The 19,750-nt window shown below is 34.3% G+C and overlaps 3 protein-coding genes and 1 long non-coding RNA gene across 5 annotated transcripts; 1 reads left to right on the top strand and 3 right to left on the bottom strand.

The window, feature by feature from the left end:
* Positions 1-200: 200 nt before the first annotated feature.
* On the bottom strand, positions 201-6,177 carry LOC120262983. 2 transcript variants are annotated; one of them, XR_005537017.1, is made up of 2 exons: positions 6,025-6,177; positions 201-456 (listed from the first exon to the last, which is right to left on the bottom strand). XR_005537017.1 is itself a non-coding variant. In XM_039270907.1 (2 exons), the coding sequence occupies exons 1-2, from the start codon at positions 6,161-6,163 to the stop codon at positions 5,276-5,278; spliced, it is 453 nt and encodes a 150-aa protein (XP_039126841.1). In that variant the 5' UTR covers positions 6,164-6,177; the 3' UTR covers positions 781-5,275. The 2 variants fall into 2 exon arrangements, 1 of the variants encoding a protein (XP_039126841.1); XM_039270907.1 differs by lacking the exon at positions 201-456 and adding an exon at positions 781-5,589.
* Positions 6,178-6,916: 739 nt separating this feature from the next.
* LOC120263015 (RPA-interacting protein) lies at positions 6,917-10,908 on the bottom strand. Its single transcript, XM_039270939.1, has 6 exons — positions 10,706-10,908; positions 9,725-9,817; positions 8,515-8,737; positions 8,022-8,098; positions 7,306-7,422; positions 6,917-7,174 (listed from the first exon to the last, which is right to left on the bottom strand). The coding sequence occupies exons 1-6, from the start codon at positions 10,766-10,768 to the stop codon at positions 7,013-7,015; spliced, it is 735 nt and encodes a 244-aa protein (XP_039126873.1). The 5' UTR covers positions 10,769-10,908; the 3' UTR covers positions 6,917-7,012.
* Positions 10,909-12,790: 1,882 nt separating this feature from the next.
* On the bottom strand, positions 12,791-13,188 carry LOC120263996. The gene is made up of 2 exons (XR_005537199.1): positions 13,125-13,188; positions 12,791-13,003 (listed from the first exon to the last, which is right to left on the bottom strand). It is a non-coding gene; the product is annotated as an uncharacterized LOC120263996 (long non-coding RNA).
* A 3,674-nt stretch (positions 13,189-16,862) lies between these two features.
* LOC120263808 (cytochrome c oxidase assembly factor 5) lies at positions 16,863-18,979 on the top strand. Its single transcript, XM_039271789.1, has 3 exons — positions 16,863-17,016; positions 18,390-18,494; positions 18,677-18,979. The coding sequence occupies exons 1-3, from the start codon at positions 16,948-16,950 to the stop codon at positions 18,716-18,718; spliced, it is 216 nt and encodes a 71-aa protein (XP_039127723.1). The 5' UTR covers positions 16,863-16,947; the 3' UTR covers positions 18,719-18,979.
* Positions 18,980-19,750: the final 771 nt, after the last annotated feature.

Raw genomic sequence — 19,750 nt, forward strand, 5'->3', positions numbered from 1 at the left:
CTAGTTAAACTAGCCTAATACACATAAAAAGAATATGTTAGAGTCACAAATAGTCCTAAATCAGTTTATTTGAAATATATGAAATTTAAATATATAAACATGTGTTGTTCATCCTATTAGCTTCAATTTCAGAGTTAACTCGGATCCAAGGTTGAATGACTGAATACTACCAACACTCTACTTTAGAATTTGATTTGAAACAATTTATTTTTCTTTAACCAAAAGAGCTCATAAGCTAATAAAAACTAAACAACAAAAACAAAAAAAGCAATTGTAGGAGAACCGGGGTATAGCCCATTGATACTTATCTTGCATTAGAGTTGAGGGGTCTTGAGTTTGAGTCCCTCAACTCTCAATGTGTAGAGTCCTCTATTGAAGATCTATGTGTAAAGTACCTACCCCATAAGGTTTGCAAACCACCAAAACTAATGCATCTCCATATATACTTGTTTGTCCCTAGAATAACAAAGCTTGTCATTCTCATAAAAAAATAAAAAAAACAATTGTAGCACAGAAAAATTAAAAGCTAATAGAAACTAGCTGATCATTTGAGTGATGTCTCCATGGTTTAGAATGATACTACTTTATGAATATAGAACTCACAAGTTTACACATCAACATTTTACAGCCAATCAGTATTAATGAAGCACACGCGTTCTCTACTTTTGATTTTAAAGTACTACGATATCCTTAAATTCACCATGGCATTATGGGACGGGACCAAGAATTTACTATCATTAAATTTTTGGTCAAACCAAACCAAAAATGTATTTATTGAGCTCAATAGTACAAAAAAACATGGTATACCCAAAAAAAAAAATACTGAAATAAGAAACAACATTAATAACGACACCTTCATTATATTCCATCACACACACCCATGAATGCTTTTCAGAATCCAATCAGGTGCCTACTTTTTTTCTCAACACATATACCTATGAATGCTTGCAAATCCACCATTCATTTTCCTTTTTCCAAATGCTATTTGTTTACCTTTCCTCCAATCAATTACTACCAGTAGCACTTTACTTCAGCTAGCCACCCACCAATCATCTCACATCTACAGTTATAACGTCCACCACTAGTTCATTTTTTTGACTCTGTTTTCCTCCTTTCACTCCAACCTCTATCCAGCAAGCCATTTCTGTAGAGTTATACACTCGGTTATCACTTCTTTAGATTGGCCCAGATATTTTAAGATTACCATCTCTTTAATCTACTGAAAAACCCTTTCCACACTTACACTTTGTTACTGAAAAATTACTTATTTCTTGCCCTCCAAATGGAGTAGACACTTGCAACTAGAGCCTTTCTTCTTATCCTGCTAACAAGGATTTTTTACCTGTTTTCCTGATGTGCTAGCTAATTTCTCTTGTCCATGAGAAGGGTCTTCTCCTCACATTACTTGCCCACAATACTTTTATCTATATTGCTTTAGAGAAGCTACAATCAAAAAACAAGTGTTCAATATCCTCTATTGCTGAATTACAAAGCACACACAAATTAGAGTCTGTTATGCTCCATTGGAGCAGCTAATCTCTAGTGAGTAGCTTTTTATGTATTGCTAACCAGTAACCACAACATAAAAGAGTGTCTTGGAATGTTACTTGCTAACCAAACTAATCTTGCCCAGTTAACTTTTTCTTGTGGTTGTATTAAAGATTTCAAAGTAATTTTCACACTGAAAGTTCCATGCCTATCCAACTTCTAGTTAATACAATTTGATTTATCATTAATAACTGCAAAGTGTCTATTAAGAGACTCCATAATTTTAGCCATTGTAGTGTTCCATCTAGCTAACAATCTCCACCTTCCTTCCTGCCAAAATTCATATACAAGGGACTCCCTAGATATGTAAGGTTCTCTGAAATTGATGTTAGGAAATAGCTCTACAATAGATGATCCAGTACACCATGGATCAAACCAAAAGGAGAACTTCTTCCCATCTCCAAGTTGATAATCAAACATTTTATTTGCTAGTTTTCTCAGTTTCAGAAGATTTCTCCAATTCCAACTGCTATCTGCTGTTTTGGTGATGCCACAGAAGCTGAGCTTGTCTAATTTTACTTTAGTCACCCACATTGCCCATAATGTTTGCTTTTCCTTGATTAATTCCCAAATATGTTTGATTTGTATTTCCTGATTCCATAATGATACTGGTTTGATTCCCATACCACTCACATTTTTCTTTTGACACACTAAATACCATGCCATAAGCTCTCCTCTTTTCGAATCAGCTGATCCATGCCATATAAACCTCTTGAAGTAAACTGGCCAAAGTTAAATTCACCAGTTGTATTCTACGTACAAATGATAGTATTTTAGCAGTCCAGCTTGCTATTCTAGCAGTAATTTTTTCAATTAGCTCCAAATAGTGCTCTCTCTTTAATCTTGTTGAAATTAGGGGAAGTCCCATGTTTTTCACTGATAGTTTCCCTTCTTTAAATCCCAGCACATCTGGTATTTGGATTCTGACATTCTGTTCAATACTAGAAAAAAAGACAAAACTTTTTTGCAAATTGGGCATTAAACCAGAGACCTCTGGGAAATGCTTCAATGTATTCTTAATCATCCCAATTTGAATTAATATCTCCATTTGCAAATACAAATAAATTATCTACAAAGCACAATTGACACAGCCTGAGGGTTTTCATAATCTCTATAAAATTTAAATCCATTTCTGGACATCTTATTAAAAGATCTGGTCAGGTACTCCATACACAACACAAATAACAGTGGAGGTATTGGATCACCTTGCCTAAACCCAGTTTTTCCAAGGAAATACCACTCCATCTAACCATTAATCATAATTGAGAACATGCATGACCTCACTGAATTCATGATCAGTTTGATGAAATGTTCAGGAAATCTAAAAGACACCAAAACCTCTTCCAAGAAGGCCCATGATACATAATCATATGCTTTCTGTAGATCAATATTTAGAGCACAACATTTCATCTTGTTCCTATGATATCCTCTGACTAAATTCATGGGACAGCATGATGTTAACTGAAATCAATCTCTTGAGTATGAATGCTGATTGGTTTAAATGAACTATATCATTTAGAACATTTCTCAACCTACCAGCCAGAATTTTAGACACCACTTTATATAGAACATTGCAGCATTAAATGGGTCTAAAGTCAGTATTCTCTATGGACTGGTCACTTTAAGGATAAGTGTAATGATAGTAGATTTGCTTGCTTTAAGAAAAATTCTTGAACAGCATGGTATACTTCCTTATCCACAATACTCCAAGTTCTTTTAAAAAAATAGTTGTTATACCCATCAGGACCAGGGCTTTTGTCATCCTTTATACTCCATAATGCCTCTTTTACCTCCTTCTATGTTGCCATTTTACATTGAGAAAATCTAGCCTCATTAGGAACTACTTTTTCTGAAAATTCAGAGCTGCCAAAAATACCTCTTCTGACTTTTACAGTGGCCAGAAAATTCTTCTAGTGTTCAAGTATACTCTCCTTTATAGCGCTTTGGTATGTACAAACCTTCCCACTAGATAGGATTAATTGGGTAATATAATTCCTGGTTTTCCTTTGCTGCAGGATCAAAAGAAAATTTTTGAATTTTGGTCTCCAGTTTGAATCCATTGGCATCTTGATTTTTTTTTAAAAAAACTTTCCTCCCAGTAAAGCATTTCCTGCAGTTGTATAAGCATGCTCTTATCCTCTTGTTGAATTGTCTTATTGAATGGATCACCTTGCAGCCTTCATGTAATTTTTTCTAAGTCACCTCTATATTTTGAAATTCTCCTTGATAGCTAATTAAAATTCTTTCTGTTAAGACTCCTCAATTCAACCCAAAGTAAATTCAGTCTTTGGCACATTTTATACATGTTATTCCTACTCATAGGAATCTTCCATATCCTTTCAACTATTTTGAAAAAAATCTGGGCGCTTACACCACATGTTGAAAAATCTGAAAGGAACCTTCACTTTCCTTACTGAATGTTGCATGTCAATTAAAAAACCACAATGGTTTGACACACTAGAATTATTTACATAACACAAAGGGTCCATTAAACTTGCATACCAAAGCTAATTTGACAAAACACCAATTCAATTTTCTGAAAATTCTTCTGTTCTTCTCTTGATAGTTTGTCCAAGTAAACTAAGGACCAGTATACTACACCTCCACCAGGTTTAAATTCAGTATCCAATTTTGAAATTTACTGGTAGCTTCTTCATTTATGGGATTACCTCCAATCCTATCTTCATTACTGCATACAAAATTAAAGTCTCCCTGTATAAGCAAAGGCTCTATCAATTGACTGCCAATACTTGATAGTTTCATCCACATCTCTCTTCTAATCATATGGTTATATGACCCATACACATAAGTCCAATAAACTACGATATCTCCCATGGTAATCTTAAAGTGTATAATTTGCAAGTTAACTTCCACTACCAGTAAATTGACTTGTCTAGGATCATAGATAACCCAAATTCTTCCTTGATCACAAATGGAGTAGTTATATTCCATTTTCCATTGATGGAATTGTATTTTATTCCACACTGCATCCATATTTTCTATTCTTATTCTTGTTTCCAGCACTCCCATATCAACAAGTTTATATCTAGCAATCATTGTTTTTAACTCTGATTGCTTTAGAGAGTTGTTCAACCCTCTAATATTCCAAGACATGATCACTTTTCAATGATTTTAGTAGGTTAGCAGTCCTGCCCTTCCTACATCCTTCATTGAGTTTATTCTCACTGTACAAATTGGCAGTTTATCTACCACCATCATCCTCTAAGATATCAAAACTATTACTGCAAATAGGCCCATAGGATAATAAATTATTGTTGATATTCATTTGATTCTGGGCCTGTATGGGAGATTTACCTCCAAAATTTAATGCGGTAACTGTTTCATTCTTTTTTGTAAGTATAGAAGGCATATCCCCCTTTTACAGAGTAACTTTCTGATCAACAGATTCTTAGGTAGTATCTGAAATTTTTACCCCTTGATAATTTCTATCGATGTTGCCCCCTTATTACTTTGGACAATACTCTTATCAGTATTCATTGAGTTCTTCACCGATACGACTGTTATAGCCTGTCTTTCCTTCTCCTACACTATTTTAACATTCCCATCTTCTAAATTGTTTTTCAGCTTTACTCTTCATTTTTCAAGACCAATTTCTCTGGCTTTGTATACTGACAATTTTGCTTCAAATATCAAAATTTCCTACAATTTGAACAAACAGAAGGTCTCCACTCATAAACCACTTTTCTGTGGGAAACAAGACCCTATTTCATCCATATGGGTCAATCATTTCAGGAAAATCACCTGAAGAATCCATTTCCATAAGTATCCTAGCATATCCCAACTTCACTTTAGATAGAGTACATTTATCACAATACAATGGATTCCCACAAACACTTCCAATTTTACTGAGCATGTTCTTTGTCCAGAATTTCCATGGTAATCCAGGAAGTTGTATCCAAATAGGAAGAGCATATGCATTAGTATCTACATTTAGCCTTGGATGCCATTTTTTCAAAACAAGTAGATGATTATCAAATGTAAACGGGCCATCCATCAATACTTGATCACAAGCTTCTCCACCTGAAAATTGAATCAGGAACAAATCAACATTTACTCTGGAAACATTTAGTACACCATACTTCCACCATCTAGCTTGAATAAAAGCATTGACTCTCTCTAGTGGTGGTTGTAAAACATATACATATCCAAGAAGAGTATTTATCCATCGATTTTCTTCCTGAATTACTTCATCAAAATGAAAATGAACAATCCTTCGGCCATGATCTACATATGGAGATACAAAATTCAATTCACTGCCTACCTCCTTTGTCCTATTGCTAGCAAACAAAGAAACCCAAGGTTTTGATTCATGGCCTTTACCACAACCATCAGAACCAAAAATAACCTCTGTATTGCAATTGGATTTTGGAAGCCAATCAATACCCTTCAAATTCAAAATTGCATCACCATTACAAGTTGTACTCTTTTCCAAATTGTTCAATAGGGTTCCCATACCTAGAGATTTCTCCTTCACAGCTCCATGCTTCTTATTCTTCTCTTCCACATCACCAACATCCTTCAATTTAAATCCATCAACCACCGGGAAATCCTTCTGAATCACCAGCTTCCAACCTCGTCCCCTTCCCCTAGCCATTAGAGCGAGCTCAGCGTGCGTGCCACAATAATTGATTAAAAAATTTTATATTATATATAATATATTATTTTAATAGTTACATCTTTGTTTTCCCCAAAATGTGGGAGCATTCATTGTAAAACTATATATATATATATATATATATATATATATATATATATATATATATATATATATATATATAGGTAATACGAGTTTTTTTTAGGGTTTAGGGTCAGGCGTTTACAAAACGTTCGGAAAAACAGAAGAGAGAGAGACAAATAAAGATGAAGAGAGAAAGTGAATATCCTAATAGGCTGGCCCTCATAGAGACATCCGTAGAATTGATATCTATGAATATCCTAGTAGACTGGCCCTCATATATATATATATATATATTAAATAATTAATTAACAATAGCTATTTTATAGGTAAATAAATAAGCCTCTAAGTTTAATTTTGTGTTATTATTTAACATAATTTTTTTTTAACTTTTAGCCAATTAATTAAAAGAAAAGAAAGTCAAACTCTCAAATTTTTCATTTGGAAAAATAAAAAACTGAACTACCACTTTGTTGGATAGATCTGTAAAAGAACTATATATAATAAATACTTTATATAAAAAATGTTCACCATTTGTGTGTTTTTAAAGTACACATGAATAAAGAAAATTTGAATACACCAAAAAATCAAAAATATTATTACGATTCTTGTTTTACTTGGGGAAAAAAAAACCTATTTTTCAATCCAAACAACTAGACAAAAAAGGCAGTATTCACACAACTCAATAATATGAAATTTAACTTAAAAAAAAGAGTTCATTCTAAAGTTGAATTTTGTTACACCGGAAGGCTCTACCATATAAATACATTACATTACAATCTCAAATGTGTCGCAGGCTCTGCATTGGATGTAAAGAGCTGTTAAATTGAAACTAGAATCCATGTAGAAGTTTGGAGTTGCTTTGCATCCTTTATCCAGATGGTCCATGTGGACTTCACCTAACCGATTTCGCAGGAAATCCAAATTCACCTGATAACCAAAAAAAAAAAAAAGAATGTAACCAGAATGTCGAAAAAGTTTTCATCAATGTCATCTATGTGCTAAGAGTTGCTTTCAGCTTTAATTTAAAGTTTTGCATGCATGATGAATGAGAAGATCACCTTATCGTTCTCAAGGTCGAGACGGAGCTTGCAACTGCTGCAATATATGAGGCGATGAGACTCTCGGAGCACGCCTTGTTTGCAGACGGGACACCAGACTGTTTTATCTTTGCCAATCTAGAAAACAAAGAGACCGTGATTTATGAAAGGTTAAAACTAAAGATAAAGAAACTGAACTTGTCTATGCTGGTGGTTTTAGATGAACGGTGAGCATGTGATGATGCCGAATGCAAGAATAGCGAAAATAATATTGAGAACTCATGCACAAATTGGATGCTAATTCTAAAGTGGTAATGAAATAGGATCATCAATTGAAATAAAAATTTAGGATGCTTGTTTGGGATGGGAAAGTCAGCCAATATAATGACATGTTTTGTTTGGTTCAGCAAAAGGATGGTAGCTAAAATATTCAGAAAGATTAAACTGTGAAGTTTCACGCTAAACAAAGGACTACAAAGCAAATGACTATAATTGTAAGATTCTAAAAAGGCTAGGGTGTTCTAAAAACATATTTCACTATATATGTGTACTTTTAAGATAGGCCAAGCACACATGTTTTGAAGCACTAAATTAATAATTAGTTTGCACACCATCCAAATGTTATTGTAAGTTTGTGTCCATGCATGTACGTAAACAACCCACATGTAAAAGATGTTTAAATCTGTATGACAATTAGAAATCTGCAACAGATCAGGGGAACCATAGAGTGTCCATACCAGGTCAATGTTAAGTTGCATATGTTCAAAAACTGCTTGAGCTAAGTATTCATCCTCTTCTTCATAAGCGTTCAGCTCTGCATGTGTTTAGCCAAGGCATAAATGGTCAGCTACAATGAGTCAACAGAATCAAACAAGCAAGCAGCATTTTTCATTCTGTATTTCTCTGACTAGAAGTTCTAGGTACAGGTTTATATGGTCCAATGATTAGTAGAAAAAACTAGAAAAAAAAGTTGCAGTCATTATGAGCTATTTCACACAATATACTTGTTCATTCAGTTACTTGGAAGTACCTCAGACCTCTAAAAGAAATACTTACTGTTTTGACTTTATTTATTTATTTATTATTTTTCTTTTAAGAAGAATCACCTGCTAATAACTCAAAAAGGTGCCACAAAGAAAAGTAGCTGTAATTCTACTCAATTGGATTTTACTACCGAGCTGGATAAACAATGAGTGAGAAAATATCTCTCCTATTCAAGTTTGAAAATACCTCTCTGAATCAATTCCTCTCTCAAGTCTTCATACAGAAGCCTTTGCATTTCTATTAATAGTTCTTCACTGTCATTTTCTTGGGTGCCTTCATGTGGACCATCATATTCCCATACATCACTAATCTCAGTGGGTGAGATACCCATCTGGCCATTCAAAGGTAACAGTTTAATTTTCTTGAGTTCATCCGAAACAATGCCCCTGAATGTAGACTCCATGATCTCCTGAAGAAGTAAAAACAATCAAATTAGAAAGCGCAACCAGACCTGTATCCTAAAGATCGAAAAAATAATGATCGCATCAATAGGATCAAAGAACATGAAAAAGATAATCCAACAACAAAAATAAATGAGTCCAGTTACTAGTTAATTATGAATTCTTTAACATGCAGAAACTCAAAACTTTGAATAGAATAATCACCACTTGTCATAATCGATTTAAGAATATGAATTTCATCCTAAATCTTGACTTTTTTATTTCTCTTTTTCCAGCATACTTTTTTATCAGTAGAAACCCCAAGCCTTTGGTGCACCCATTAAGAAAAAAGGATTCAGCATAAAACAAAGTAAAGCAATTGAATCCAAAACCATATGTATTTTCCCTTTTCCATTATGTTTCATGCAAACCTTTCCCTTAAATCTGAATTTCATGCTGTATGAGGCAACTCAAGCCAGATGAGGTCCTTTCAAACATCAAAATATGAGCTCAGCATGAAAGAAGAAACACCAGTTTCATATAATACAGCCAAATGAGTCACATTATTAAAAAATGTAGAAATTCATGGAAAGTCGTCTGAATAAACAGCACATTTATGAGATAAAATCCATTAACTATGAGAATGACAGCATGCAACCTATTCATAAGGCATAGCATAACCCTTCTATATGATATTGTATTTTCATTACAATAAGGTGGCTAAACACAAATCTAAGTATCATCAAAAGATCATTAATAGAACAAACATAGTGGATCCATGATTCTGAAATTAAATGAAGAATTCCACAGTATTGTGTCCACCACAAAAGTCTTCAAAACATATGCAGGAATCAAGGACCATGATGCTAATCTACTTGATACATGCACAAAACTTATCAAATAAGGCAGTGTGATGTGCCTACAAAAGCTTAGTGAATCCAACCTGATTTAAGGCCAAATTTATAATAAGAACAAACAAGAAAATAATCCATAAATTATAAAAAACTCCCACCAACCTTTTCATCTGGAGTTTGCTTTCTGACCGTCCTGATCTTCCAAAGCAAGTTGGCCCTCTCATTTCGTACTCTTCTTAAGCAATTATTCCTTAACTGCTTCCCATATAACAAAGACATCAAATTATGAACGCATATGTCAATAAAACAAATAATGTGCCAGGTAACAATCGTTGATCATATCAGATAAAAAAAAAATACAAAGAACATTACTGAGTTTAACAGAACCACATTCAAGAAAAAGGGATTAACAGGATGCAATCTTGCTCCAAAGTCAAGCAAAACAGCTAGTAACTAGCTCTTATGGGGAAAAACCGTCTATAATCACCCTATACAAGTTTTCATAATGGTAACTGATTATTATCAATAATTATTTATATTGTTTGGTCTTTGACCCATCGGTTCTCAGGATAAGATACTGGGAGCTCTATAAAGGGGCATACTTCTCCCCAACAGGTTTTTCTGTATCATACAGATTCAAACTCAAAATCTCTTTCTTAAGCAACCCTGAGCATCTACCACTTGGACCAACTCCATTGGTGACCAATGATTATATTTGTAGCCCACCTATAACTGCTTATTAATAATAAGATTCAACATATACAAAGTTTTCATACCAGGCTACAACTTGTTATATCATCAATAATGAGAGTCAACTTATACAAATTTGTTACCCCTCTCTATAATTTTACTGCTAATGAAATTCAATGATTTTCATTAAGATCAATGAATATGATTAAGCAAGTAACCCTAACTACATCACAAGTCAATTTCACATGATAGCATTAGAACAATAAGTGAAGCCAAGCATAAACAACTCCATCTCTCTAACACTAAAAATACCAAATTTGAGATGTGAAAAGCGCCTCTATTTTTCTCAAAATTAAAAAAAAAATGAAAACTTTAGAAAGAGGAACAAATTGAACATTCAAAAATCTGGCAAAAAACAATTCAAGGAGTGCAAGAAGTAATCAAAATCTACACCTTTTCCTTCCAATCTGGATGAATGGATTTCAAGGACGGCCTTCGATGTCGGTTATCGTCCATGATTCTCAGCTAGGTTTCATTAGATTGACCAACCAATGAATCGAAGATGAAGATTGATTGGCGCCGCAGCAGCTGCTCGTTTTGAAATCGCGCGTTTTCTCTCTCGATTTTGGATTTCGATCGGAAAGAAAGAATTCCTTTCCTTAACTTTGGTTTTTAAGTCGATTTTGTTTATATACCCTTCAAAATATTATATTTACGTGAAAAAGTTATTCTATCTGAAAGAATATATGATTAATTTTTGGATAATCATTGGTTTTTTTTTTCTCCTAGAATATAATTGTTTATTCTTATTTAGGTGAATGTCGGTTATCCAAAAATTTGCAATTATTAGTGTTTTATTTTTTTGAAAGGATAAACTATGTTCATCAAAAAAAGTGAAAATACAATAAAAATCCCCCAAGCAAAAAAATATAATAAGGTAGTCCATTATAAATGGAGTCACAAAATACAAAAAAAAAGTAGCCAATATTAGAACAAAATAATAATATAAGGGAATGAAACAAACAGGAAAACATGAAAAATAATTAAGTGAACTCAGTTCAACGTGGCTCATTTTTTTACCATGGGTTTATAAATTTTGATGTTTGTTTATTATTTTCATATAGAGATAGATTAGAAATTATTTTAAAAAAATATTATCTTTTTTGTTTTATAAATCATTAAATTGAGATAATTAAATAGATGAGAATGAGCCATATTCCGGTTTTATGGTACCTACCACGGAATGACGGAACAGTGTAGAGAATGTGAGATCATATCTCATGAAACATGCACATAACAAACACATAAAGCTATTATAAAAGAAGAGTAATGCTATATAGAGCAAACAAGTCACATGAACCAACCACACGACTGATGTGGCTGGTGACGTGGCAAGTTCGTTGTCATCTTTTTATTTTTTTAAATTAAAACATTTAATAAAATGAGAACTTTTATGGCTTTCTCTCTCTCTATCACACTCATCTCTCATGTCTCTCTCTCGATTCCCATTTCTTGACCGCCGTTCCCTCATCCTCTCTCTCCTACACCATTGATCCCGGCCGCAGCTTCCTTCTCTTGTGGCATGAGTGCCCAGCAGTGTTCCCCTCTCTGCTGTGCCCTGATCCCTCCAGTCGCTCCCTCTGTCTCTCTCGTGTTTATGCCCTAGGTTCTCTTCCAAGCCAAAGAGGCTGGCCGCCGCTCTTCCTCTCTCTCTCTCTCTCTCTCTCTCTCTCTCTCTCTCTCTCTCTGCGATAAAATGAGGGCCGCGCTCCCTCTCTCTCGTGCGGCAGATCCCGGTCCTTCTCTCACTCGTGCCCTAGGTTATCTGAAATTTTGGGATGAAAGCTTGGTTGCCCTATTCTCTCTCGTGCCTCTGCTCCCGACAGCCGCTCTCCTCTCTGGTGTCCTTGTCCGAGAGTCTCGGCTAGGACTTAAAAATCAGGTACAGAGGCAATGATGATATTGTGATGCAAGTTGCTTATATAGCGCAAGGTTTAATTTTTGTGTTCGTGTTTGTGTTCATGTTTCGTGGAGGAAAAACTGAAATTTTGTGTTCATGTTTGTGTTATAAGTAAAGATCTTTTTTGTTTATGTTTGTGTTATTATTTGTAACATTTGTCTTGTTGTTTATGTTTAGGTTTTCGTGTTGTTTATATTTGATGAAGAGATGAACCAGGACATATGTGTTGTTTAATTTTGTCTTGTGTTGCTTATATGCAAAGCCAGGTCATAATTTGAAGAAGAGATGAACCAAATTGATAATCAGAGTTGTGTTGTTTAATTTTGTGTTGACTTATATTCAAAGCCAGGTCATTTTGTGTTGTTGAATTTTCATATTCAGGTTTTGTTTTGTGGACAATGGAGTGTTTTCACTCCAACTGGACTGACTGTTCCTCCTCTTCTTCCTCTATTTGACATGTTCCTATGTGACTTGTGAGTTTTCTGCATTTAGTTTTATCATCTGTTTTCTGCAATGTGAGTTTTCTGCACTTATGAATCATCTGTTTTTTCTGTTACTACCACAAGGTTATTAATTCATAGAGACAACAGAAAGCTACATTCAAAAAAGGTATGTTTGCAAATAGTACAGCAGAGTTGCCAAACAAACGATACTGAATTTGCCATGACTGGAACAAAGCCAACATTGGCTATAAATGATAAGATAATACATGTAATGCGAGGGTAATTATCCAAGTTGAAACCGATCAGGATCCTCTTGGTTTTGGTGGCCTCAAGCTCAAAATCTCTTTCCTAAAAAGGAATTAATAAATAAAATTTGAAGTTATTGAAAAATTCATGATTAACTTGTCCATGTTTGTATGCATAGATATATACAACCATGATTTTGGCGACTTTGAACAGATACATTTACCTTCAGTTTCTGGTTTGAGTTATATTGCTCACTGATTGCCGTCCCAAGTCCATGGTCAGTAGAAAACTAGATGAGTTAAAAGCAATGATTAGTATTTTAAATACCAAAACAATGAGAATCAAATATCAAATATGATTAGGACTTTGTTCTATAATATAAGATAAAATGATGCTAACTCACTAAGAATGAAGTAATGAAAATGAAAAGATTTATATGGGAACAATCTCAAGTGCTTAATTATACACAATGCTGCCTCAAACTCATATCTTCGCATTGCCTTGAGAAACAACAAGCTAATTGTCACATGAATGATATCCACTACTCACTAGAAAAACATAATTTTTATTCTTATTTTTTTCTTTTTTGGTCAAAACAAAAGATGTGAGATTTTATAGAAGGTCCAAGGACATGATGTAGAAGTTCAGCAGCTAGGTACTAATACTACAAATTAGTATAGAGGATCCTTGAACATTGAAGGAAATTCCCGATTTAACACAGCATGGAATAATTGTAAAAATTAAGCTTCAGGTAACATTATGGGAAATCTCTTTGCATCTTTAAGATATGCACACAATTGAAGATAAAAAAATTGAAGCAAATCACTCTTCATTACATTCAACACTCTAATTGTGCAAGCCAAGAACCAAAATTAGTACTTTAATCACCATCTAGTAAAGTAAACAAAGAAAAGAACAAAGAGAGACCTTTGGTTTTTCACAGCAGCATCATAAACAGAAAAAAAAATTCTAAACGACATTCAAATTGATATAAACACAAGCTTCATTCATGTCTTCTTGTTAAATGCATTCTAGTGAACTTTTTATTTAACTAAAAAAGTAACTTTTTATAACCAGAACCAATTACTTAATCAACAACAAATTCACCACCGTTCATGAATCAAAGAAAAGAAATAAACCCAACTTTTTCGGGGACAAAACATACATTAGATAGATTATCTCCCTTGTGAGCACAGACATTAACTACCCATTTTCACTAATTCCCCATGGAGATAGCTTATATAGAACATTCAAGAATCATTAAACTTTGGTAAACTCGGGTTCCCTGTCATGCTCAATAGCTAACAAAAGAAGCAGATATCAAAGCCATATACTGCACTTAGACTAACCTTTGTAAGGCCTCAAATATCAATAGTTTGGTTGTCACCAACATCCTTTTTGCAAATGAGTTGCTACCTTCTAGATAAGCAAGCTGTAAGGCTTCTTCATAATGCGAGAACGACCATCACCAGTTAGAATCTTATTTTGATTGCCACCAGATAATATGCCTTCACATCATTCCACAAGTAATTCCTTAAGATGATAGCCATTTAGAATTGTAGCTGTGACAGGAATGTTATAATATTAGTCCAGGAAAACATCATATTTATTTGTACAATATTGAAAAGAAACTGAAAAAAACATACATAGGTTCTCAAACAAACAACAATTCAGCATACTCCACATCCAGATGCAGAATGTACAAAAGATAATACTTGCTTAATTTAATGTGATATAATCAACATTTGGTTAAACAAATTATAAAAAAAAAACAAACAAGCTTTTAAACCAACTACAAACTGAGTTTAAAGGCAATTTAGTGAAACGACTGCTGAAAGCATTTAACAGCAATCCGATTGAGAACTAAATGGGTTTTCTTGCATCCCTGAAGGTTAACAGTCATGCAAGAAAATTAATGGATTACAATACTGGCAAAAAAATTAACAGACAAGAAGCATGCTCACCTGCAGAGTTCACCTAAGAATTAGTGGTGATGTAAACCCCATGATACATGAATACTTCAAACAATATCAATCAAACGAGATGATCTCAAGACAATATGATCATACAATATGAGAGACTAATTTATCGTAATTAAATCCACATCCATTCACATAACATGAATAGATCAGTGCATGTTAAGGCCATTGTAAATAACTAGTAAAAGATAAAAGATCAACAAGTTAACATATATACTCACCGAAGTTACTTTCTTATAGATTTGAGCAGGAAAAATCAGGGGTAGATCCTGGGTTTCATAAAAATTTCAAAGAATGAATTCATGTTTCATTAAAGGCTCAGATCTTGCCCTTCATTCTTTTACATGGATAAACCTAAATTAAGGGCTGCAACTAAAGTTGCCACGTCACCCAATCTCCATACTCTTTTATAGGGCAAATCATCATGGCTACAAGAACATCTAAAAGAGTAATGCTATATAGAGCGAACCAAATACACCAAAGAGTAATGCTATATAGAGCGAACCAAATACATCAACCAGCCACATCGAAATGATTCATGCTGAATATATATAAAATATCAAGCAACGAAATGAAAAAAGAGGCTCAAATTGGAAATTTTCTCCCATCCTTCCCTCTTCATCTACAACAATAAGAGTAGCGGTTGCCTACTAGGCCATCCAAGCAACTACGCCGTCGTTGTAGAGAGACGAGGGCATGAGAGAAATTTTTTAGGGCATCATCATTGCCTCTGTACTTGATTTCAAGGCGAGCCGAGCCTCTCGGACAAGGGCATCGAGAGGGGAGCTGTGGAGGGAACCGAGAGGGGAGCGGCTACCGGGATCGAGGGTACAGCAGAGAGGGAAACGACTGCCGGGATTGGTGGTGCAGGAGAGAGGAGGGGGGAGCGACGAACCGGAGCTGAGAACCGAGAGAGGGGAGACCAGACAAAAGAGAGAAAGAGAGATAGAGAGAGGAAGCGGTTGCCGGGGAACCGCTGCCGATCACTCATGCCGCAAGAGAGAAGAAGCGGCGGCGGGATCGGTGGTGCAGGAGAGAGAGGAGGGAGGAGCGACGGTCCGGAGGGAACTGCGGGAGCTGGAACATGAGAGAACTAGGGCACACGAACGAGAGAGACACGTGATAGAGAGAGAAAGAGTATAAAATTCATTTTCATTTCTTTTTTAATTTTTTAAAACATAAATAAAATAAATAAAAAGAAGCAGCCACGTCACCAGACACATCAGTTGTGTGGCTGGTTCGTGTGACTGATTCGCTCTATATAGCATTACTCAATAGGAACTCCAAGCTTCTACACTATGCTCGCATCATGATCACCTTACCTACAACAAATTAGTGAATTACTAGTGTTTTTAATGTTGGTTATCCAACACTTATTCTTATTTAATTTTTTATAAAAAAATTATCTTTGGTAAGGAGCATAAGGCAATTAAGATTTTCCCGAGATAATGCATGCAAATTTCTTATAACTATATAGTCTCGTATGTTCTCTACAATTTATTGTAAAGATTTCTTATATACTTTTGTTATGATTATTTGCAATCCCAAAAAGAAAAAAAGGATATATTTTTGTTATAATTATATGCAACTCTAGAGAGAAATGGAGAAAGAGGACAAAGTTTGAGAATTTCATTTAGTTATTTAACAAAATCTGAAATTTATGGGATCCTATTTAAAGATAACCGAAGTAAGTAACACCGGTAAGGAGGTTTTCCATGGAGTGTGTTTTCAATTTCTAGGGAGTTTTAACTAATTTAGTTTGGGATCACCTCCGGTGACCTTATCCAGTTATCCTTATCTATTATTATTTTTAATTTGCTTTTTCGTCTTATATTACTACAATTTCCTTGTTACCCGTTTTTTATTAATGATAGTGATTTATATTAAAAAAAACTATTTCACCAAATAAAAAATTACACTATAAAATTGGGCCGATGGTCAAGAACCCGGTCTAAATTATCGGTTCGGTCCGGCCTTGCTAACCAATTCTCTCTCGGTTCGGTTTAGGGGTTTAGCTCGTCCTCGCTCGCGTTCCCTAGAATCTCTTCTCTCGCTCTTGCGTTCGCAATGTCAAAATCTTGCAAAGGTCTGGCGATGGAACTGGTGAAGTGCCTCAGCGAGACGGATTGTGTCAAGGTAACGAATTGTTACATCGTTGAATGATTTTGTGAAAATTTGTCTTTGTTTTGATGCCATGCAAATCTATCATGAGTGTGCAGTCGAGTTGTTTTGCTGTTGAATCTCTGTGGGTAGTTCATGGATTTAATTCAAAAATTAAATCTTTTTCACAATTCAGTCTTCGAGTTGTAATCTTGGATTTGCGGATGAGATGTTTGATGAAATGCCCCTTCGATGGTACTCCTGCGGATTTTGTTTAGTTTCAAGATCCTTGTCAGTATGTTGTTTGCTGTTTTTAGAGAGAATGAATGTGAGAACAGCCGGATTTAATAAGTTTCTTGAGCTAAATAATCAATTAGGTTTTGTATTGGCTTAGAAAGAAAAAAGGCTGCATTTTTGGCTGCATCAGTTTTAACACTTAAGTATAGAGAATTTAGAGGAAAGGAATTTAAATGAAAAGGGGAGTGAGAGGGAGATGTTATCTACAGATAAGTTTGAAATATTGTATGTGTTAAGTTCAAGTCCGCATAATTGCTATTGCTTCTCTAGTAAAGGAGATGAATTAGCTGCCTTATTAGTATGTTTTTGAGGTAAGATTTTGAGACATTTCTATAGGTTTTCAGTATACAGGCATCACAAGGGGATATGATATTAATGATTAGCGCATTGTCAAGAAACAAAGTCAAAGGATTTTGAAAAATTAGTGCTCATTTCTTCTTCTTCTTTTTTTTTCTCTAATTTGATTAATCTTGATGCTTTTTGGTTGAGAATAAATAAGCAATTTTCTCAAACACATCCATGATGATTTAAAGTACTTTAGGGCAAGTTGATCTTAGGCATATATCCATTTTGTGATAGTTCTCAACTTTATCAATTCAAGTTCTCTGAGGAGCATAATTATGCATCTATAAGAGTCTTCTATTCAACCACCTCTTTGGCCCTTGTCATTACATTGGAATAATAGGAAGTACCAAACAATCAAGAAGAACATTTGCCAACCTTGCACCTCTATCTCTAGCAATTTAAAAATTCCTTGAACATATAGAAAATCTATATATACTTTTATCATCAATCTTGAGCATGATAATCATATATCAAATTATTACTATGCGGACTAGCATATTTCTGTGCCAAAGGTACTGTAGAGCACCAGGTTATATCCTAGTTACTTGGTAACAAATTATGGCCATCAAGCAATAATACTTTGTATGTCATACAACACATTTTTTCTTGAAGACACAAACCAAGTAAACATGAATTTAATTGAAATGATTTGTGAAAGTTAGCAGTTTAAGTTTTATGTGCAAAAATCTGTTTATGTTTGTGCATTGTCATTCTAGTTCATTTGGTAGGTGGTATGATCATCTCATATCTGGTTTTTGCTTTTTCAGGTTGAGAATAAACCATTCAGAGAATGCGCAGGAGAGAAGCCCCCATCGATATCAAGCGAATGTGTGGGTCTGAGGGAAACATATTTCAATTGCAAGAGAGGCCAGGTAATTATGAAACATAAGCACATAAACAACATTGCATTATGTTGTTCATTCTTGCACTATGAGTTAAATATCATTATAAATTGCTCCGTGGACCCAATGAAATTTTAACAGAAACTGTTGTAGTTCATCCCGCTGCCTTTAGTAGTTGTCAAATGATATGTTTTCTTTTTTCTTGTTTTCAGGTCGACATGAGAGCTCGGATACGAGGGAACAAAGGTTATTAACTGGTTGTAGAGTATGCACCCTTTCTATTTGAGTTGTTACTTCTAGTGAATTTCAAGTTTGAAACTTGAGGTTGTGCTATCAAACTAAGGCTTTTGCATTATAATGCTCAATCTTTTTAGTGTTTTTGGTTCTATACCTTGTACACCAATTCACATCATTTGTGATGACAAATAATTTGATTATTTGGCAATCTTTCCCTTGCTTCTATCTAGTAGAACACTATATGATCTTCAAAGTTTCTACTTTCTTCTTTCTAGCAACCTAATGGCAAGAAACTTCTCTCTTCTTATATATCTGGAGAGGAAAGTGTATATTTGTAGTATGTGAAAATGGTAATGGGAAGTGTGATTTTTCTCATTGGAGGACAAAGTCTCAGTCAAATTGGTTTTCTGTTTTTATGGAGATTAAGGGAGAATGTTTCAGTTTTTTTCATATGTATATATACACACCTTTCAGTTTTTTCATATATATTTACACCTTGTGAGAGGTTCATATTTTGTACTTGCATATACTGACGAATTATTATTTATTCTACTGAATTGATTAGAGAAATCGAACTAAATGTAAAATACAAGGAACATTGTTGACCCTCATTTGGAAAACTGATACTAAGACCATAGAAAGCTTTCTCATTGTTTTTCAATGTCTCATATTTTGCCCCTTTTTTTCTTTTTTTTTTCTCTCTCGTGTCCCGTGTTGCCTTTTAATCTGAATAGATTCTAAATGCTCTTGAAATTGCTTGCTCCCCCTTCATTTCTCTAAAATGACTTGTATCATAAAAACTAAAAAGTTTCTTGGAGACTGAACAAGTAATAGTGATGTTTGAATCTTTGATAAATTGAGAATATATTCTAAATAATGGATCAATATAAAACAATAAAAAAAACTCCATAAAAAGTTCTCGAAGACTGAATTTTTTATTTTATTTCTGATGATATAAATTAATTTGGATGATTCTGGTGGACAACTCCCAAAGCATAATTCCAATGTGATTTCAATCTCAACCACTTATGCTACTAACTTTCCTTTAA

The sequence above is a fragment of the Dioscorea cayenensis genome, chromosome 6 (assembly GCF_009730915.1).
Source record: "Dioscorea cayenensis subsp. rotundata cultivar TDr96_F1 chromosome 6, TDr96_F1_v2_PseudoChromosome.rev07_lg8_w22 25.fasta, whole genome shotgun sequence".
Lineage (NCBI taxonomy): Eukaryota > Viridiplantae > Streptophyta > Magnoliopsida > Dioscoreales > Dioscoreaceae > Dioscorea > Dioscorea cayenensis.